The sequence below is a fragment of the Scomber scombrus genome, chromosome 10 (genome assembly GCF_963691925.1).
Source record: "Scomber scombrus chromosome 10, fScoSco1.1, whole genome shotgun sequence".
In the NCBI taxonomy this organism is placed as follows: Eukaryota; Metazoa; Chordata; class Actinopteri; order Scombriformes; family Scombridae; genus Scomber; species Scomber scombrus.
The window spans coordinates 24533624-24552618 of record NC_084979.1 but is presented as its reverse complement, the minus strand read 5'-3'; the positions used below and the strand labels follow the sequence as shown (position 1 = coordinate 24552618).

General features: G+C 42.0%; 1 protein-coding gene across 1 annotated transcript in view; it reads left to right on the top strand.

Moving 5' to 3' along the window:
- LOC133988147 (membrane-associated guanylate kinase, WW and PDZ domain-containing protein 2) overlaps positions 1-12537 on the top strand; it is a 35859-nt gene extending 23322 nt beyond the window's left edge. The window contains exons 7-19 of the mRNA XM_062427698.1: positions 291-361; positions 1421-1582; positions 2368-2896; positions 3452-4007; positions 4471-4534; positions 4617-5029; positions 6926-6989; positions 9302-9502; positions 9585-9661; positions 9814-9960; positions 11323-11461; positions 11913-12016; positions 12469-12537. Coding sequence (XP_062283682.1) covers positions 291-361; positions 1421-1582; positions 2368-2896; positions 3452-4007; positions 4471-4534; positions 4617-5029; positions 6926-6989; positions 9302-9502; positions 9585-9661; positions 9814-9960; positions 11323-11461; positions 11913-12016; positions 12469-12537 — 2596 coding nt within the window. The remainder of the gene's footprint in view (positions 1-290; positions 362-1420; positions 1583-2367; positions 2897-3451; positions 4008-4470; positions 4535-4616; positions 5030-6925; positions 6990-9301; positions 9503-9584; positions 9662-9813; positions 9961-11322; positions 11462-11912; positions 12017-12468) is intronic.
- The last annotated feature ends 6458 nt before the right edge of the window (positions 12538-18995 follow it).

The window sequence follows — 18995 nt, the reverse complement described above, 5'->3', positions numbered from 1 at the left end:
TTTCACTATCTTGCTGACAGTTAGCAGAGAAGAATAAAACCAGTGTTAATGTGAGAGTGGCATCAATCTTCTCACCTAATTCTTGATAAGAAAGCTAATATGTGTATATCCTGAGACTATTCCTGTGCTCTTAAAAGAGCTGCATTGCACAATTATCGTGACTCTGTTTTGGCAGACAGGCTCATCTCTGTTCTTAGTGTAAAAATTCCAGTGCTGTCTCAATTTATCCAATGCTATTATGTCTCTAAGAAGGGCGCCTTTTCTTTTGCTTTTTCCTTTGTCTCTTCAAGTCACAACCCAAAAAGAACCAGCTGGCAGAGTCCTCGAGCTTCAAGCAGGGAGTCTGTCTACAAAAATGAATGTGAGCCTCTTTGTTTCGTTTATTTCCCGTCTCTTTGTGAATGTAATTATTAGGGCACCGGTGACACATTTAACCCATTGAACTGACTAAATGACGCTACATATTTGTCAAGAACGGAAATAACAGGCACAGCCGGCTTGTTAGAGTCAAATGAGATGGAATGAGCTTTTAGCTGAACGGAGACGAGTAAGTGATTAAGGCCTAAAGCTCGGATCTGCTGGCAAAGAGCCAGACTCACTGCTGAGGCTGGCAGGGTCGACACATGGATGGCATGTGCACAGCAACTTAATTTCATAATTTGGTCACATGATTTGATGTTAAAAGAACAAGAACATAATCTAGTTGTTGATGTTTGTCGGGCGTGACTGATTTAAACTGTAAGAAACTCATGTGTAAAAATGTTGTGACTCTAGTTCATCTCAGTAAATTGCAGTACACTCCTCTGGCCAGCAGAAGGTGATATAATCTCCATCATAGCCAGAGTTACCTGCATGTGAGAGGATTGCTGTAAAATATGGTACAAATGCTATCTGTAATCCAAACTGACACTGTCATAATGTGCTAGTGCAGATGAGATTTATGTAACTCCTTCACTGTTAAAATAAGAAGGAAAAGTAAAGGGAACGGAAAATGTTCAAGATTCAAAAGATTCAGAATATGAGTGAATATGAAATGTGTGTTATAAAATGGATTATTTTGCTGATTTTAAGGAGGTAGTCTGTAATGTAGTCAGCTCTTAATGCAGTCTTTCCACTAAATGCTTTGGTTTGTGTGCATGTCTATTTATTTATAAGTACTTTTGTTAAGTGCCATCTGGCGATTGGTTTGCTGTGTTCTGACTTTCTCTCTCTCACTCCTAAAACCCTTCAGTTCGAACCATTTAGTCGTATAAACGTACAGGGCTTAAACATTTTTACTCCTGTATTTCTCGGATGCTGTTCTGGAAGGTTTTTTTCCCCCATCCTTGCTGATTTGAAGACTTTTATGACTTTTCCTCGGAGCTAAGCGTCTTCATTATCTCGTCCTCACTCTGTGTCATTATATTTCGTTGACTTTCAGGGTTCACAGACCATCCTGAAGAGCTCAGGGGTTTCCCTGTGAACACACATTTGACCAAGGGCTCCAGAGGTTTTGGATTCAATATTGTGGGGGGCAGCAGGCCAAGAGAGTTCCTCCAGGTGTACAGTGTGACTGCAAGCGGACCCTCAGCACTCAAGACAGGTACAAAATATATTGTACAGGGGGGATTACTGCATAGGAAAGCCAATTTAAATGTGTTTCTTTGTAATACATTAGATTCATTTTGAAGAATATTGAAACAAGATATCCACTGAAGAGAGGAAGGGACATATTCTCAAACAAAGACGCATTATTTAGCAGTATATTATTTTAAATAGAACAAGCTTTAACTGTGGTTTGTGAAATCTTGCAAAATGTTGAAGCAGGGAATTTTTTTTTTATCAGCGGTGTGTTTTAACGGTCTATCTCTCTACTTCTCTGCCTCCACTCTTTGGGATTACACTTTTCTGATCTCCTGCAGCAAGTGTATATCACAATCAGTCTTTAATCCTCAGGACCAGCGCACCATAATCTCGCTATCATAGCACACGCATATGCAGTGCTACACATCCAGTTCACAAACATAAACACACACGCACATTAAATGCCAATGCAGATATTACCACTCCAGGAAGCCAGAGCACAGGCTGTCTCTGTAGGGACTGATCTAGTTCATATCTGTTAATAGGCTGGTTTAGAGGGATTAGTTGCTTGGATTAGTCCACACCCACACAAAACAACAGACAGCGTTTCATTTGCAAACTACACTGATCTGCACACTCAAACATATGAAAATGGTCAAAAAAGTTAAAACCATAATGCATAAAAGCATCTTTTCAGAGTAACCTACATCACCCAAAGGAACAAAGGTGTGTCAGTTTTGGCTACCGATACTATAGTAAATGTATTGTTTCTTTACACATCTGTATCTCTTTGTGCTTTGCCAGCGGACCTCCTGGTGTACATCAATGACGCCTGTGTGTTAGGAGTGTCTCACAAAGAGGTGGTCGAGATGCTCAAGACAGTGCCTGTGGGCCACAGTGTGGATGTAGAGGTTAGAAGAGGGTATCCGATGCTTTACAACCCCGACGGTTGTCCCAAGCAGCCTGCGCCGAGGCTGCTGGACAGCGGGGAGCCAATCTTACCACCCACCACCTCCCAGCCTCAGCCTCTTCACCATCTACCTCGCCTCCCAACACCTACTACCCAGACCCAGCACTTTAACTTTAACGGGGTCTACAATGACAGGAGCTACATGGAGCCAGGAGTGACTTTAGATACTAATGGAAATGCCACGTCTTTTGCTACCAGACAGCCATACTCCTACAGACGCTCCAGTATGAGCAACACTGCCTCCTCCTCCTCCCCTGCACGTCCGCCTCGTTCCCTGAGAAGTTTAGCCAGACTGCAGTCGCTCGACCCGACATTGGCCAGCCAGAGCGACAGCGAAGTTGTTTCTGCCATTGGTTCACACAGGTAACACCTGCACATGTGGCTCAAAGGAGGTTCTACATAGATGAGTGCCTGCAGAGATTGTGTTTAAATGCATTAGTTTGAAACAACTGATTGCAGTGATTTAAAAGAGAGCATGATTACTATTTACATTTTCTTTTCCCCAATTGAGACTGATCTCTCTTAGTTCCAGAGCTGTAGAAAATTTAAGATTTTTAAGATTAACTTTGATATTATTCTAAAGGGGAAATTGGTTTGTAGTGTGTGAACAAAATGTTCATGAACATTCACAACAAAAACATACAAACTAAGAAAGAAAGAGAATTCAAGACATACATTCTTAGTAAAAGTATGTTTAGCTCTGAGATTCACATGAAACTCAATGAGAAATGAGATTTAACTCAATAATGACAGAGGTATTTTAGCGACGTAGCACATTTTCATCAGTTATTTGTGAGAAAGTGCATTTTGTATATATGTGCAACAGGCAAGGCACCTGGGCCATTTATTTATTTAACATTTTAATAAGAAAATATGTGCTTACTATTGATTTCAACTCCCCCTCTTCCACCTCATCAGGGCTTCAATGATCCGTAATCACAACAATAACTCCCTCTCAACACCCCCTCATCCGTTACGTTATGGAACGTCCAAGTCATCTGAGAGTGACCTGTCCACCTGCACCCTGTCGGGGTCTCGGCTGCCCCTGCCTCAGTCCCCGCGAAGGCCCTCATCTTCCCCTGGTGGCCCCCGTAGCGCTCACTCCCAACTCTTCAGACCGCAGACATCCCACCTCAGACCTCATCAGACACCTGACAGCCCCCACCACCGTGGCTTCAACGGTTTCCATGGCAACACCAGCCCCACTGCAAGCCCTAGCAGTGTATCCTCTCCTGGGGCGATGAGTGTGGGCAGTGGAGCTGGTGGTTTCAGCGGCGGGGAGCTGGTGCCAGTGGCCTTGGCTCAGTGTGAAGGAGACAGAGGTCTCGGCTTCAGCGTGACGGCCGGCGGTCCGGGAGGCAGCATGACAATAGTGAAAAGAGTCTGGGACAGGAGGCAGTGCAACTCCCTGCAGCCAGGGGATGCTATTGTCAAAATCAATGGAGCTGATATCCAGAGTCTCAGTTTTGCACAGGTAACAAAGGGGCCAAACAGGAAGGAAAGAATGAGAAGAAATGCAAACTAAACAAAATGTGTAGATAATGAGTTAAAACAGTGGTTCTCAACTTTTGATTATGAGAAACCCCTTATCACAGGGTGCATGAGTTTTAAGCAGTTAGATCAAATAGTGAGTCCCTCTCAGACTGATGCATATAAGTTATTTTTAGGGGCCCCAAAGAGGTAAAACTACAGCCCTCATTTTCCAAAAAAGGAAACATTTGTGAAAAGTCTGAAAAATGAATATAATTATGTATAAAAGAATTGAGGTATTTTTTCTTATGTCCTACAGAAATAATCTTGTGACATTTTGCCACTACATTCCAACTGGAACCAGCCAGCTTTAAGTTAGCTCGAGAAATGGGCATCTGATCATGTAAATGTGTGAAATGTAATCTAATTATCTCACATTTAGCTAAAACATACTTGTGTGTTCACAGGTACAATCTGTTCTCCAAGAGCACACCAGACAGGGAGAAGTCGTCTTGTTGGTTTACAGAGGAGGTAAATGTTTTGTATTTGTTGTAGATTTTTAGTAAATGACAAACAAATGTATTCACAGTTTTTTTCTTTCCCTCTTTATCAGGCGTCTATCACTCAACCATCTCCCCCAGCTCAATTCGGAGACTCCCCCCTCCTCTACTCCGCCCTCCTCCTCCACCTGTTGGCTCAGACAACTCCTCCATCCTCCCAGAGTTATTACCTCTGCCCCGTACTTCCATGAGCACCCCTCCGTCCCCGGTTCCAACGCGTTCCTCGCTGATCCAGAGCACCAGTTTCTTGGAGTCGATTCCAGTGACACTAACCATGGAGCCCAAAGACTGGATCAACACAGGCCTGGAGGATGAGGCGGGTGGTGTCGCAGAGCCTGATTCGGGTCTGGAAAGGCAGAATGGTGAACGAACTCGGCCGTTCCGAGGGTTTGAAGTGGAGCTGAGGAGAAAGCCAGGAGAGGGGTTTGGGTTCGTCATTGCCTCTCAGGATGTGGAGAATGGCAAAGGTGAGAGCAAAACACCTATATACAAACCATTTTGTGTTTCAAGTTAAATGCTTTAAATATATCAGATGTTTTGGTCTGTGAAACATTACTTTTTCATCATGACTGGACAGACATTAGACAGCTTTAGTTTTGATTTTTCTGGCCCAGTAGAACCATTTGGTTATCTGCCCAGGGAAACAGGTTTCATTTGGATGCCCTTGTGAACAAAAGCACCATTAGGTAATTACAGATTAAAAAGTAGTCACTGTGGCCACGTGCCACCGGATGAGTCATGATGCATCATCGACCCTTTTCTTGTAAAGTGTTTTTTCCTTCGTTGGTTTTTATTTGCATTGTTGAAAGAAATCAGTTTTGGCATCCACTGTTGTTCTTGTGAACTGCACTTAAGCTGGCACAACATAATTACTCAAGTGTATATTTTCTGTCAATATTCATTGAAAGCTAAATGCAAATGTGCCACTCTCATAACCATGAGTGATGTTTGGTTGTTGTTTTGGTGGCTACCATGAATAATAACATTTTTGAATAATAAAACAAAACCAACAAAATTGCATATCATCCTAGGTCTCACCATCTCATCTCATCAATGTTTAACAGCATGTTGGAAGCCATCAGAATAACTGAGACCAGTTTTTTTTTTTAAATAGAATCAGCATCATATTCAGAGGTGGCGAAACTACTCACATTCTGTACTTATGTAGAAGTGCAGATACTTGTGTAAGAAAAGACCCTGGTAAAAGTAGAAGTACTGATTCAACTCCTTTACTCAAGTAAGAAAGTACAGGCTCTGAAATGTACTGAATTTTTACCATCAATGATACTCAATACCTCTACTGATATTCAGAATCTCATGCGTGACACCTGATGGTCTGGCTTTTTAAAAAAGTTAACAGGTTATACACAGGTTTTATATGCGCTTGTGCTATTTTTAATTCAATTTGTCCCCTGCAGAATGAACTTTTGTTGAAATGATCGCATAACTAGTGTCTTACTCTGTGATTCTCTATCTGCTTTGACTTGACAGGACATTGAGGCTTGTTTATGTTCCGTCTGGGAAGGAAACATATCCTGCCTTTATTAGCTTTTAGTGTTGGGCTTATGAATAGCAGGTTAACCGCAGCATCCTCATGATGTATTACCCCCCCTCTCCCCGTCCCATGTCTTGTATTGGCTGCCCTCTGTTGTAGTTTGATGCAGTTCAATTATCTTTATGGCCTGAGCGAGCGTACATTTATGTTTTCATTGTGAGATTAAGGTTGTAGGTGCACCTGTCTCTGCAGCACCTCCGCGAACCTCCATCTCCATCGTGTCCTCGTTCTCCCCTTCATTTCACTCCTGTCACGTCACAGAAAGAAGTCCCCTCTTTGTCTCTCCATATCTCCCTTTTTCCTCTATCATTTCCACCCTATCATCAGTCTTTCTCTCCACTGCTCTTCTCTCACAAGCTCCCACCCACTCTCTTCCCCCTCTCTCTCCGTCTCTCTCTCTCTCTCTCTCTCTCTCTCTCTCTCTCTCTCTCTCTCTCTCTTTCTCTCTCTCGCTCTCTCTCTCTCTCACACACACACACACATCCCTTTACTCTGCAGTAAAAGCGTCCAGTCTGGTTTTTCAAAAGATTAAAACTCTCCCTCTCTCTCTATCTCTCCCTCCCTTCCTCTCTTCCTCTGCCTCCCACCTACCTCCCGCTCTCTCCATCGCTCTCTGAATGCTTAAGAGAAATGCTACACTGAACGTTTCCCTCGCAGAGGAGCAACAGAGGGGAAAATCCACAGAGGGACAGCAAACCTGTGTTTTAGCTTCCTGTTGGTCGTCACATGTGAATCTCAACACCTACAAATCTGCCTGACACGGAATTTAGGATTTTCATTTTATTTTTTTAATGCTTTTCTGCGCATGCTAATCAAAGAGCCATGCTGGAGAGACTGCAGTCCGCTTTGAAAACTGTGAAGGAGTCTAAACGTAATTATTTGCTCCACTTCTCGTTTCATGTTTACCAAAAAAAAAAGGAAAAAGGAAAAAAAAGATGGGGAGGGATTGGTGCAGTGTTTGTCATTTAGGTGTGTGCATGAGCTAGAGGTTTTGAATTCTGCATTGCACTCTAAAGTTTGGTCAGTCAGGTGTGTTGACTGTGGCAGTGTGAAAGTTAGATCCACAGGCTCACGTGTTCAAGATTTTAGGTAATTGATCAAACTGATGCTGAGATATGATGTAGTATGGTTACATATTTACAATTATACTGGCTTATTAAGCAGAATTTACAATGTTTTTAACTGAGTCCGGCTTAAAGCGGCACACGACATGATGTAGTAATGTTATGTGTGTATTATAGTGAGCCACATAGGCAGCTAAATGAAGGGATTTAGCAGTGAGTGCTCTGCAGTGAGTTCAGCATGAACACTTGGGAAAGATCCTGCTAAAGATCAACAGTCCTCTCTCCCATCTCCGACATGTCGTAGGCATCTGCAGGCTGAGCTGCAGAGTGGGATTTTACTATAGTGGGGAGGGGGGCTGCTACCACTCCTAAGTGGTGATCAGTGCAGAGCGTCAGAGAGGCTGGATGGCTGCTGGGCATACCGCAGTGGGATTACTCTGGACAGGAGAACACAGAGAGCCAGAGGAAAAGACACTACAATATAAAGCAGTCCATTTGGATGAATCTGTGTGTAGTCTGAGTGTGTTGTCTGTTTGTGTGCATGTGTGGCTTAGTACATCTGTTTCAATCCCTCTGCGTGTGAGTCACTTTGTGCGTGTGTGTGATGTTGCACATGCGTGCGTGAGCATGACTGTTGCATGTGTACTCATGTGTTTTGGCGACTGTTGACGTTTAGCTGATGTATTATGCATGATAAGAAGACTATTTGCAAAGCTGCCTTGGCTTTGATTTGACCTGAATGCTGTTTCTGCCTGGGTCACCCAGATTAGGCCCAGATTGGAGATGGGCTTTAAATTATAGGCTGTACCTTTTAACTGGATCATCGTTCCAATGTGACTGACATACACTTCATCTCATATGGCATATTCGTACCCTGCCAATTTCAATTTTAATCTGTTAACAAGCATTTCATGGCACCCTTCAAAATGCTATTTTTGTCCTGAGAGGATGTAGACAGAAGAGGGGGCTATAGTATATACCTTAGCTTAAAGAGAATCTCAAAATGTTTATGCTGTCTGATGGGTTACATAAGGGCACTGGCAAGACTCAAGAGGGGCCAGCTGTCACCAAAGCACAGCATACTCTCACAGAGGGGTCAACAAGAGCGTAATATGGAGTTTACTTAGATACAGAAAGAAGAACAGAAGATAGAATTAGACAGTCCAGCTAAAAACTGTAAGATGCTTTTTAGTTTGTCCAGGAGATTAATGGAGGCAAATTTATTTTAAGGCAGCTCAATATTTTTCTCATAAACCTTTGACAGTAACTAGAGTTAAGCCTCATTGTGAACCATCTTGTCATAAAGAAGATAAGACAAATCGAGTTTGTGATGCTAATTGTCCCTCCTCACACTGTGGTTTATATCTTCTTTTCAGTTCAAAAGTCAAATTGAATCTTACACTTGCAGATTATGTTTGACCTCAGCAACACAATCCTGTGGATCATAGCTCAATAGCAGTGATATGTGGTATGCTTTTGGGTTTGAGCACTGCAGGGGGCTGGGAGAAGATGGGCAGAGTTTTCCCCCACAGAAGAGAAAAATATTTTAGTGTGTGTTTATGTGTGTTTTGTTTGCCAGTGGCATACTAATGCAGACAGTTTGGGGATCTTGATGCTGTATAAACTGAAGTGAAGATATCTAAAGCCTGCTGTTATGAGCAGTTTGACAGATTCAGGGTATAAAAATATTGCTGGAAAGCTTGTGCTCCCTGACAGTTTGTTCTTGAGGAGAGAGACAAATTACTGGACAGCAAAAAGCAGTTCCTGATGTGTCAGCGGATAGAGGGATAGCTTGATAGATAGGAAGATGAAGGTGAAGAGGAGAGTGTTTCAAGGAGACACTGGGGGAAGTGCAAAGAAAGGCTTCTGTGGAAAGTAATTTATAATTTAAACCCTGCCAAAACGATCCAAAGCTTAATTACAGCTTGTTTTAGGAAACAAGTCTGGTGAAATAAATCTTCCTGCTTTTAAATTTATTTGATCCCACTTATGACTCGCTGCCTTCAGTTAAAAGGAAAGTTTGAGGGCTGAATAGGGTTTCGTGTTCCAACTGATAACTCAACCAACGAGTCAGTGAAAGTAGATGTAACTGTTGGATGTCTTTTTGTCCTCTCTTCAGCTGCTTCTCTTCTCCCTCACCGATTTGTGACGGTCCGTCGAGGCAGCCCAGCGGCCAAGAGCGGTCAGATCCGCCCTGGAGATCGATTAGAGGCAGTTGAAGGGCGCTCAGTGGTGACTCTGCCTCATCGGGAGCTTGCTCAGATCCTTCGCCGAGCGGGAAATACTTTACGTCTCACTATAGTCCCCCGTCCTAGCACCTGTAAGCTCAAGCACCCAGTAAACACACACATAAACGCTCTTAATTCTTCTTCTTAACTAATGTTTACTTTTTCCTCTTACAGACTCTTCAAGCCTTTCAGAATCCACTGAGTATGACCCCGGTCAAAGAAGCAGAAAGGGTCAGAGGTCACGTCCGAAGGTGAAGACAGCACCATAACTTAACATAGCATCCTCTCTGCTACTCTAATCATGATTCTGCTTTAGCTCATCTTATCCGCTGCCAGTGTTTGATATTTCTTGCAGTGATGATTTTGTGTGCTCCCTTTCACTATCTCTGTCCTCATATTCCAGCGTGACTCCAGGTATTACAGTGCAGACCTGGATCGTGGCCCCTCAGGCTTCGGCTTCAGCCTCCGAGGGGGCAGTGAGTACAACATGGGCCTCTACGTCTTGGCACTGATGGAGGGAGGGCCGGCCGCACGAAGCCAAAGAATGCAGGTGTGTCAGATTAGTGTCTGTATTTTACAATATGTACAATAATACCTAATTGGCAAGTGAGAATGTTACACAACCCCTTTTACTCTAAAATATTTGTATTTATTTCCCTCTTTTCTATATTTGATTGTATTATTTCTAAGTCCCTCTTGTTATTATATAAGTGTTGCTACTGTATATTAGCATGTGTAGTTGTGCATTGCTTACACTTTTCACAGCACTACTTCCAACACACATTTGTAATCATTGTTGATAAATAACAAAGTGCTTGTATTAACATGCCATATGCTTGAAAGTACAAAAAGCATATCCTGTATTATGTCCTGTTACCCTAAAATGAGTTGGGAAATATGCAGATTATATTTTTTTAAGCTAAATTTCTTAGGGTCAAAGCAAGAAACTTGAAGCAACAATTTTAGCGTTACAAGTGTTAAAGAAAGGAATCTCTTCACACCTGAGTGGTGGCAGGTGCGGAGGAGGAAAGTGCAATCAAAAAAATTAAAAAAAGCTCCTGCACACTGTCTCGCTCACTGCTGTTTGTTTTATTAAGTTGCTGCAATGTTTCGGCCTATCCGACCTTCATCAGGCACAGTGTTGAAAATTAACATCCTTGGGTATTATTCATTATAAGTTTAACACTCAAAGAGTTTACCTATCTGCTTCCACAGAGCTGCGTGGGCGAACTAGCAACATAAGCATCACATTTTGATTCATATATTGCTAAATTCTAATTGGTGAACAGAAGCACCGAACACCCACTTCAAAGCAGTGAGATGATAACAGACAAAAACTAAAATACAGAAACCTCTCATTTAAAATACTTGCAGTATAAAATAATTTGTTTTGTTTCAGGATTTGGGGAAGCTGCTTAAACTGAAGCAGGTGTTCTTGTGACATTGTGGAAAACTTGAACGCTATCTAGCTTCTTTTTTCCCCCTTTTTTCCACCTTAAATCATAAAAGCAATAAGCAACCTGCCATTTAGTAATAAGAATACAGTCTGTATTTTTTGTATTCTTTCATTCTTACACATCCTGACATGTCCCAGTAAGAAAACAAAGGTGTAAATAATGAAATTATTGAAGGCTGAATTACTATTTTGCTGCTTCAGTTTTTCATGGTACTGGTATTGTGCCTGCTGGCTCGGTGTCACCTGAGAACAAAGCTTTCATTATTGCATTAGTAACACCTTTGTATTCCCTTCAATGACAAGTCAAATGTCTGCTGTAAAAAGGGCCTATTTCAACTACTGTTACAACATTTTATTCCTGAATGTTCAACTAATTTGATGTGATAATCAATCAAAAAAAGTGTAATGGATTACAATATTTGTGTTGTTTTGTGATTGTGTGGTTTGCGGCTAAAGGTGAGCGATCAGCTTGTGGAGATCAATGGGGACAGCACAGCAGGGATGACCCACAGCCAGGCGGTCGAGCAGATCCGCAGAGGAGGTCACCGCATCCACCTGGTGCTCAAAAGAGGAAACGGCTACGTGCCTGACTATGGTAAGACAGACAGAGAAGGAAGGTTTGGGAAAATTTGGGGGATTTTAACAACATTTCTCATGAGGAAAAATGTAAAATAGGGAAACTCTTCTGCATGTGATGCATTTGTCTTGGGTGTGTAATTCTGCTTTTTCTTCTGCTTTTTTCTGCGGGACTAATTCTAACTAAAATACCTTCTACCTTTTCACTCTCTTTTTTACTTTTGGACTTTTTTCTCCCTTCTAACCCATCCACATCTCCTTCACTTATTTTACTTTCACTGTCCCTAACCCACATTTTCCCCTCTGCATTTTGGCCTGTCTTGCGTTTCATTGTTTCCTCCTCCAAACATTTCTCTCCTTACCGCCCCTTCCTTTCTTTTCCCTTTTCTTTCTTTCTTTCTTTCTTTCTTTCTTTCTTTCTTTCTTTCTTTCTTTCTTTCTTTCTTTCTTTCTTTCTTTCTCTCTCTCAGTGGAGCTCTCCAGTTTGTCTCTATGTATGACCAACTCCAAGCTAGGCGAGCCTTGCTTCTATGTCATTGGACGGACAGAGAATACGCGGTTGGTAATGGTTCCTGTTAGTTCTCCCATTTTCTGTCTCTCTACATTCCTTTCCTCAGTCACCACTGCTGTCTTCGCTCGTAGTGGACAATACCTTAAACCCTTGTGTTAGACTTCCTCATGATAGGGTCATCTTAATTATCAACTAGAGTAAAGGTGTAGAAATGTACTTGCAAAATTTGCTAGCTTCAAATTTTGTAAGAGCACAGAATTATTTATTAGAAATATACTGTATACTGAGAATACTGGTGAAGGTTGAACTGAAATAGAAACGCAGCTGTTTTTAAACAAGCTGACCTAATGCACCATAACAAAACAAACAAAAAAATACTTCCTGGATATCAAAGCTCTTTAATGACATATTACATAATGATCTTTGCCAGAGATGTTTGCTCTTCCTCTCCTTTACCTGCCTATTCAGTCTGTTTTGTCTTCTCTCTGTCTCTTTCCCATTCAACTTATGTCCAGGCCGTGAGCACAGAATCACCCCCCCCTCCTTCCTGCATCACACCAAGGAGCAGGGTTTGGCTGCAGTAGAGTCCACCGGGCGGAGGGGGCGCAGCTCCAAGCAGAAGATGAGAAGCAGGTCCACAGATGGACGAGAGAAAGGGAGAGGAACAGGAAGAAGGAGACGATGGGGCTCAGAGGGAGGAGGACGCTCGGATTTACAAAGTCCCATCTCTGAGCCTGTGGAAGAGGAGGGAATGCAGAGAGGGAGATCGCGGGAGGCCAGCGAAAAGAGGAGGAGGAGAAAAAGAGAAACTCAGAGTCTACCCAGAGATGCCCTCAGAAATTATGATGATAGTGATGCAGAACGAGAGAAGGAGAGGGGAAGGAAGAAGGAAAGGGAGAGGGGGAGGAGCAGAAGCAGAAGCAGAGGAAAGAAAAGCAGGAGCGAGGAAAGGGTGAGGAGCAGGAGCAGTGAAAGGAAAAGCAGGAGCGAGGAGAGGGTGAGGAGCAGAAGCAGTAAAAGGACAAGCAGGAGCAAGGAGAGGGTGAGGAGCAGAAGCAGTAAAAGGAAAAGCAGGAGCAAAGAGAGGGTGAGGAGCAAAAGCAGTGAAAGGGAAAGCAAGAGCGAGGAGAAGGTGAGGAGCAGAAGCAGTAAAAGGAAAAGCAAGAGCAAGGAGAGGATGAGGAGCAGAAGGAGAGGAAGGAAAAGCAGAAGCGAGACGAGGGGGAGGAGGGCAGAGGGTGAGGAACCTGAGCAAGAGGAAGAACAGGAGGTCCCTGCTGTTGCTGTTGAGGAAAGAGTGGAAGAAAATGTGGAGGAGGTGGAGGAAAACGTGGATGAGGTGGAGGAAAACGTGGATGAGGTGGAGGAGGTGAAGGAAAATGTGGAGGAGGTGGAGGATGTAGTTGATGTAGAGAGAGAAGAAAGCGAAGAGGATATTATCCTACCCATTCCGAATCCTAACGAAAGGCTTCCCAGACCCAAACAAAACTGGGAGGCAGAGTATGATAAAAACTGGGACATGGCAACAGAGTACAGGGAGCTGAAAGAGCTGGAGGGTGAAGGTGTGAGGGAGCAGGAGAGGTCATGGGATGGAAACAGAGAGACAGAGTTGAGCGAGGATCAGAGAAATTATGGTGGTGATGATGATGATGCACAGAGCAACGGGCATGTTGAGAGGCCTTTACCAGTAGTTGCTGCGATAGATCTGGTGTCACAGAGAAAGCCCTTCTCCTTCCTCACCTCCACACTGTCCATAGACCGGCTGGGGGATGATGAGTCAGAGTCTGAAGGAAGCCAATCTGACGGCAGCGTGTCTGCTGCCAGTATCTCAGGCCTTTCTCTGGTCGCCACCGATACAAATGGGCGCCGAGCCGTGGTGCTGCCAGGCCCCTGGCTCACACCCAGCCAGCAGAGGGTGGCTCAGGTCACGAAGGAGAAAAGGAGCCCCGGGAAGCAGACACGGCAGGGAGGAGGAAGAAGTGCTGTCTCTTGACTTCAGCAGGAATTAGAGCGTGCAGCAGCTGAATAATGCTGTATCAGATTCTGTCAGTTTCACACTGTTAGAGCTCGACTTGTTTTCTGCAGCTACCCACACTAACAGCACTCACGTTTTTCTCTCAGTCACTTTGATATCTACAGTGTAGTATGAAGTCATATTCTTTGTGCCTTTTTACAGCTGACCTCTGGCTGATGTTTGTCGATATTAGAACTTGTAAATGGAAACGCCAACATTTTAAATGTATGTCTACAATGCTGGCGAAACAACAGTGACATTGTGTTTTGTTTAAGTTGCACGTCTCCACGTTTGCAGCATCTGTGATAGATGTTTCCAGGACAACAAGGTATTTCAGACACATTGGTTTAAATGACTTTCTATCTCTCTCTCTCTCACATCTCTGCTTCTCTCTGGCTACTTCAGCAGAGTGTCGTCTCCTAAGTACCCCCTACTGTACAAAGACTGCATCGACATTCACTTATACCTCATGAACATACTGAGCAATAATAATGCAACTGTCCAAGACTATCAGTCATCCACATCCGCTGCGCCATGTCCATCTGGCCCGAGAGGAAACGGTGTGACATGTTTGTACATGATCCTGTTTTGTGTTATCACCGCGTGTGCACACTTGCCACGACTTGTAATGTTGTTCCATAAAACTGAATATTTGATTGTGATGATGCAAATCCCTTTTTTGACAGCAGGTGTGAAATATATATTCTGTAAATATTTGTAGAGAACCTAAATAAGAGAACCTATTGTAAATACACTAACTGGAGCCAAGCCCTGATTTGTATTACTGTAATGTAATACATCATGATATATATCTATATATATCTCTTTCTATATATGCAGTATATCTATATATTACATACAACTACCCATTCATATTATTTATTATTGTGTGATGAGAAATAACGTGGAAATTGGTATATATCTTTCGTGAAGGCTCAAACTACAAACTATATTGTACCTGCCCTATTCATAAATGAATGTTTTTGTAATATGCTGCTTGAGTGTGAATTAGGATGTTCTACTTTGTACCCTACTTCAGAAGTCAGCAAAAGATGCCAAAAGTATGCATCCAGTGTGCATATTTCAAGTACTGTTAATATTGTGTATCTGGTGTCAGAACAAAACCACTATCTAGTTTATAGAGAGTGCCGTGCCCATTGTGCCACGTACAGTTGCCTTGGTAACATAAACCACCTTATCCTAACCACTGATTTTTCTTACTGTGAAAACCCTTGCTCTGAGGTCTCTAATAAGAGAGGTGGGTGAGCCGTTTAGTAATTTCAGTCATGCCAAATTAAAATAAATAAAAAAAGGCCCTTACTGTAAATCCATAGAAAAATTAATAATCATAAGCCTCTGCAGAATTCGAGCTCGGTGTTGTGTCTGAGATGTCATAATAGCACATCATTTTATTTTGCTCTCTTTTTTAAAAATTCAGTTATGGAAAAAAAACAAAAAAAACAGGAATCAAGCTGAATGGATACTGTGAGATGTTATTTTTCTATGAAATTATCTTTTTTGAAATACTCAGGTTTTCAGATACTTTGCTCTAGAAAAGCCATCAGGAGGAAAAAGCGAGGTGAAGTGAGACTTCACATAATCTTCATAACACAGACCGGATTCATATTATTTAAACGTTGAGGCAAAGTTATGTTCTTTTTACGGCAGCATAAGAAGACGCAGACTGTTATTTATTACCAGCCCATCATTCTCTAAAGGTTGATGCTCTAAGTGAAGTCATTCCTTCATTTGTTCCCATTATGAACAAACCACAGAAGTGAGATTAGTTGCTTGGTGTGCCCTTGCCCATTTGTTTGCATTGCTGTGCCGCACAGACTGGAAGCACAGTGACCAAACCTTAAAAATCCCCCTAACCATTAACTATACAGTGTAGCTCGGTAGCCTATATGTAAGACTTATTTTATAACGTTTGCTAATGTTCTTTTTTTAGACTTTCATTTCCCAAGGGAGATTATATGGCTGAACTGTAAACAAATTCTAATAAAACTGCAAATAAACTGCTGAACCAATTTTCTCAGTGGTCATGCATGTCTTTCTTTTTATTGCTTTTTGAGTACCAGAATAGTCATGGACAGCAGATGGCAGCAAAATGATAGCCTACAGTATATTTACCAAGCGAGTGTGAGTGTGTGAGTCAGAGATTAGAGATTTTGAAGGATCCCATAACATATTCAGGAACACTTCGATATGTGTCTGAGAATAAATCAGAGGAGATTAAAGACTGTAAAAAGCTGTCTTTGGTTACGGATGAACGATATCCGTCAGGAGGGTTAAAAAACAGCTCATTCCCCACAGATCAATTATTTAACCTGCTTTTTGCGAGAACAGGGATTTTCCATTTTCCATGCAGGCTCACCTCTCAGTCTAATATTAGTTTTCTATACTGTACAGCATCACCTGTGTGAGATATGCACAGAGAGAGAGAGAGAAGAGAGGGAATTTACAGTGTCTCCGTTCAGATATGAGCACTTAAGTACTGCCACTAAAAATAACATCGCTCTGAGGCCTGTCTTTCTCTCGTGTTGTCCTAAGCCGCATCCTTCTGTTCAAGTCAGCTCAAACACACGCACACACCAAAAAAAAAAGAAAAGAAAAAAAGAACAGCATGGAAACCAGAGCTGCTCTCAGTTTAACTGCAGTAGACTGAAACTAATCCAACCACTTAAAATCAATCAGCTTGATTACAAAGAAATGTTCAACAGAGGAATGTGACACTTGCACTGTCTCCCATGAATTGCAGCACAGTGTGTAGTTGTGTTTTCAACATGTGCACTCCGGATTCACAGACGCTCAACAGGGTTCCTGAAGTGCGTAAAGCTATAAACAAAAAGTAAGATTGTGGCTTCCGAAAAATTTGGAAGGGAATTATACAATTATATATATGCCTTTAATGCAAACCGCACATTATATTCGTTTCAAAGTCTACTCTGGCTGTATAGCCCTATTTACAAATGCATGCTTTGTAGAGACTAATTTAGCAATAGGTAAGGTCTGTGAGCTGTGTGATTTGAGTAAAGTGGAAAGTGAGTCCCATTTTCTTTTGTATGCCAACATGATGATTTCAGATCGCCAGATTTCCGTGAAATCGCACAGACATACCTGATATGCAGTGATGATCAAACATTTAAATGGCTGTTCAATGTCGATGCGTTCATGGTAGCTTGTTTTTTTTCAGGCTTCGTGTCTTAAAAGCCTGGAAAAGAAGGCAAGACGATTTTTCAACTAGCATTTATCCCTTCAGCATACAGCATATGTTTTTTCATCAATTAATGAAATTTGTTGTAGACATGATACAAATCTGAAAATCTAATTTGCAAAAAATATTGAAATTGTTTTATTATTATTTCATTTGTATTATTTTAGAATTACTGTTTGAACATATCTATGCAACTCTGGATCAGGTTTATATACTTGCATGTATGCATTTGTGGTTTCTTATAGGACCACACAGCCATATGAATGAAACAATTAGAACTTAAATTCATTAATTTGCTATTTGGGTTTTTAATTACATGAATATTTTCCTGTAAATGCATTCCTGGATTGTATCTCATTGCAAGTGTATGTTAATCAGTAACCCCTTTTCTTTTGAAAGTCTTGTGTAGTATTGCTGTTTGAAAAAATAAATGCAATTCTGCATCTGATTTGTGTGCTTGCACATATGTAGGCTACATTATATGTATTTGTGTTATACGACCATGCAGGCATTTGAATGGTAAATGAACAATTAAAACTTAAATGCATTCATTTGTTATTTGGAAGTTTCAATTGCATGAATGTTTTCCTGTAAATGCATTCCTGGTTTGTGTAAAACTACAACTGTATGCTCAGCAGTAATCCCTTTTCTTTTGAAAGTCTTGGCAGGAAGTCCTTCATCACTGTGGTTAACCTGACAGTGATGCGCTCCAGAGGAAAATCCGCACGCATCGCTGCAGTTCAGACGCTCAACGAGTGAAACCTCTCCTGGTTTGTGCGCCACCTCAGCGGAGATCCACCGCCGCACTTATGAAGATGGATTACCGAGAAGATACAGCTGAAACTGGGCTCAGATAAGTAGAAAAAGGACGCCACCTGTTTCTGGAGACCGATTTCAGATCAGCGTCGAAAGCCAAAAGTACAGTTTAAAGATTTGGCACAGCCTATATTGAGACTTTCGGACTGTCAAAAATATTTGTCGACCCCCCCCTCCTTAAGATATGTCAAGTTTTATTCTCCAAGATCAGTCTTCATGAATGCGTGACGTGGAAGTAAACTCTGCCTTATTCTTGGATGAGAAAACCCCAGAAACACACACTATGGGAAATAATTTGAATTGAGAGCACTAGGATGTAGTTTTGGCGGACCTGAGGGGAGGATTTGGACCTGGAGAATGAACTTCGTAAGCCACCACTGCTTACTTTCTGTGCTATAAAGACACATCAAGCCATGGGTTGAAAGCGACGATGATAGACTGCGGGGATGTTCAACGTGGGAGGGAGCAGAATTTTTTGTGTTATGTAATGATTGACAGTGCCTGATAATTAGTGGTAGATCATAACCAGAGCCGCCCCCCTATCACCCCTATCCCCCTTCCCCCGTGTGTCGAGGAGGCTGAAGAGTGGAAGGTGTATTTGTTTATCATTAACTGAAAGCTGATACCAGAGCTCTTAAAATTAATGAGCAGCGTATGTCACAGGTCAGTGGATAGATGAATATTTTGCTTATTGTCTCTGCTTATTCGTCGCTAAAGCAAGTTGAAGTTCATTACAGATCTGTGAGCAGCCTCATTTAGGCAATATTTACCTCTGTCACTCCCTCCCACCACCAAATCTGCTTCTGTTTTTTTTAATACTTTGCTTAATGATTTCATATTCATCATGATGCCCCAAACACCTGAGCCGCTCCATGCTGATTTAGCATGGTCTTTCAAAATGACTTCAGGAAATCAGACAATCAGCAGTGTCTTCAGCTTCTTTTTGAACTTTGAACCCACTTCTCTGCATTGCAACGATTTAAATGGCTGCTAAG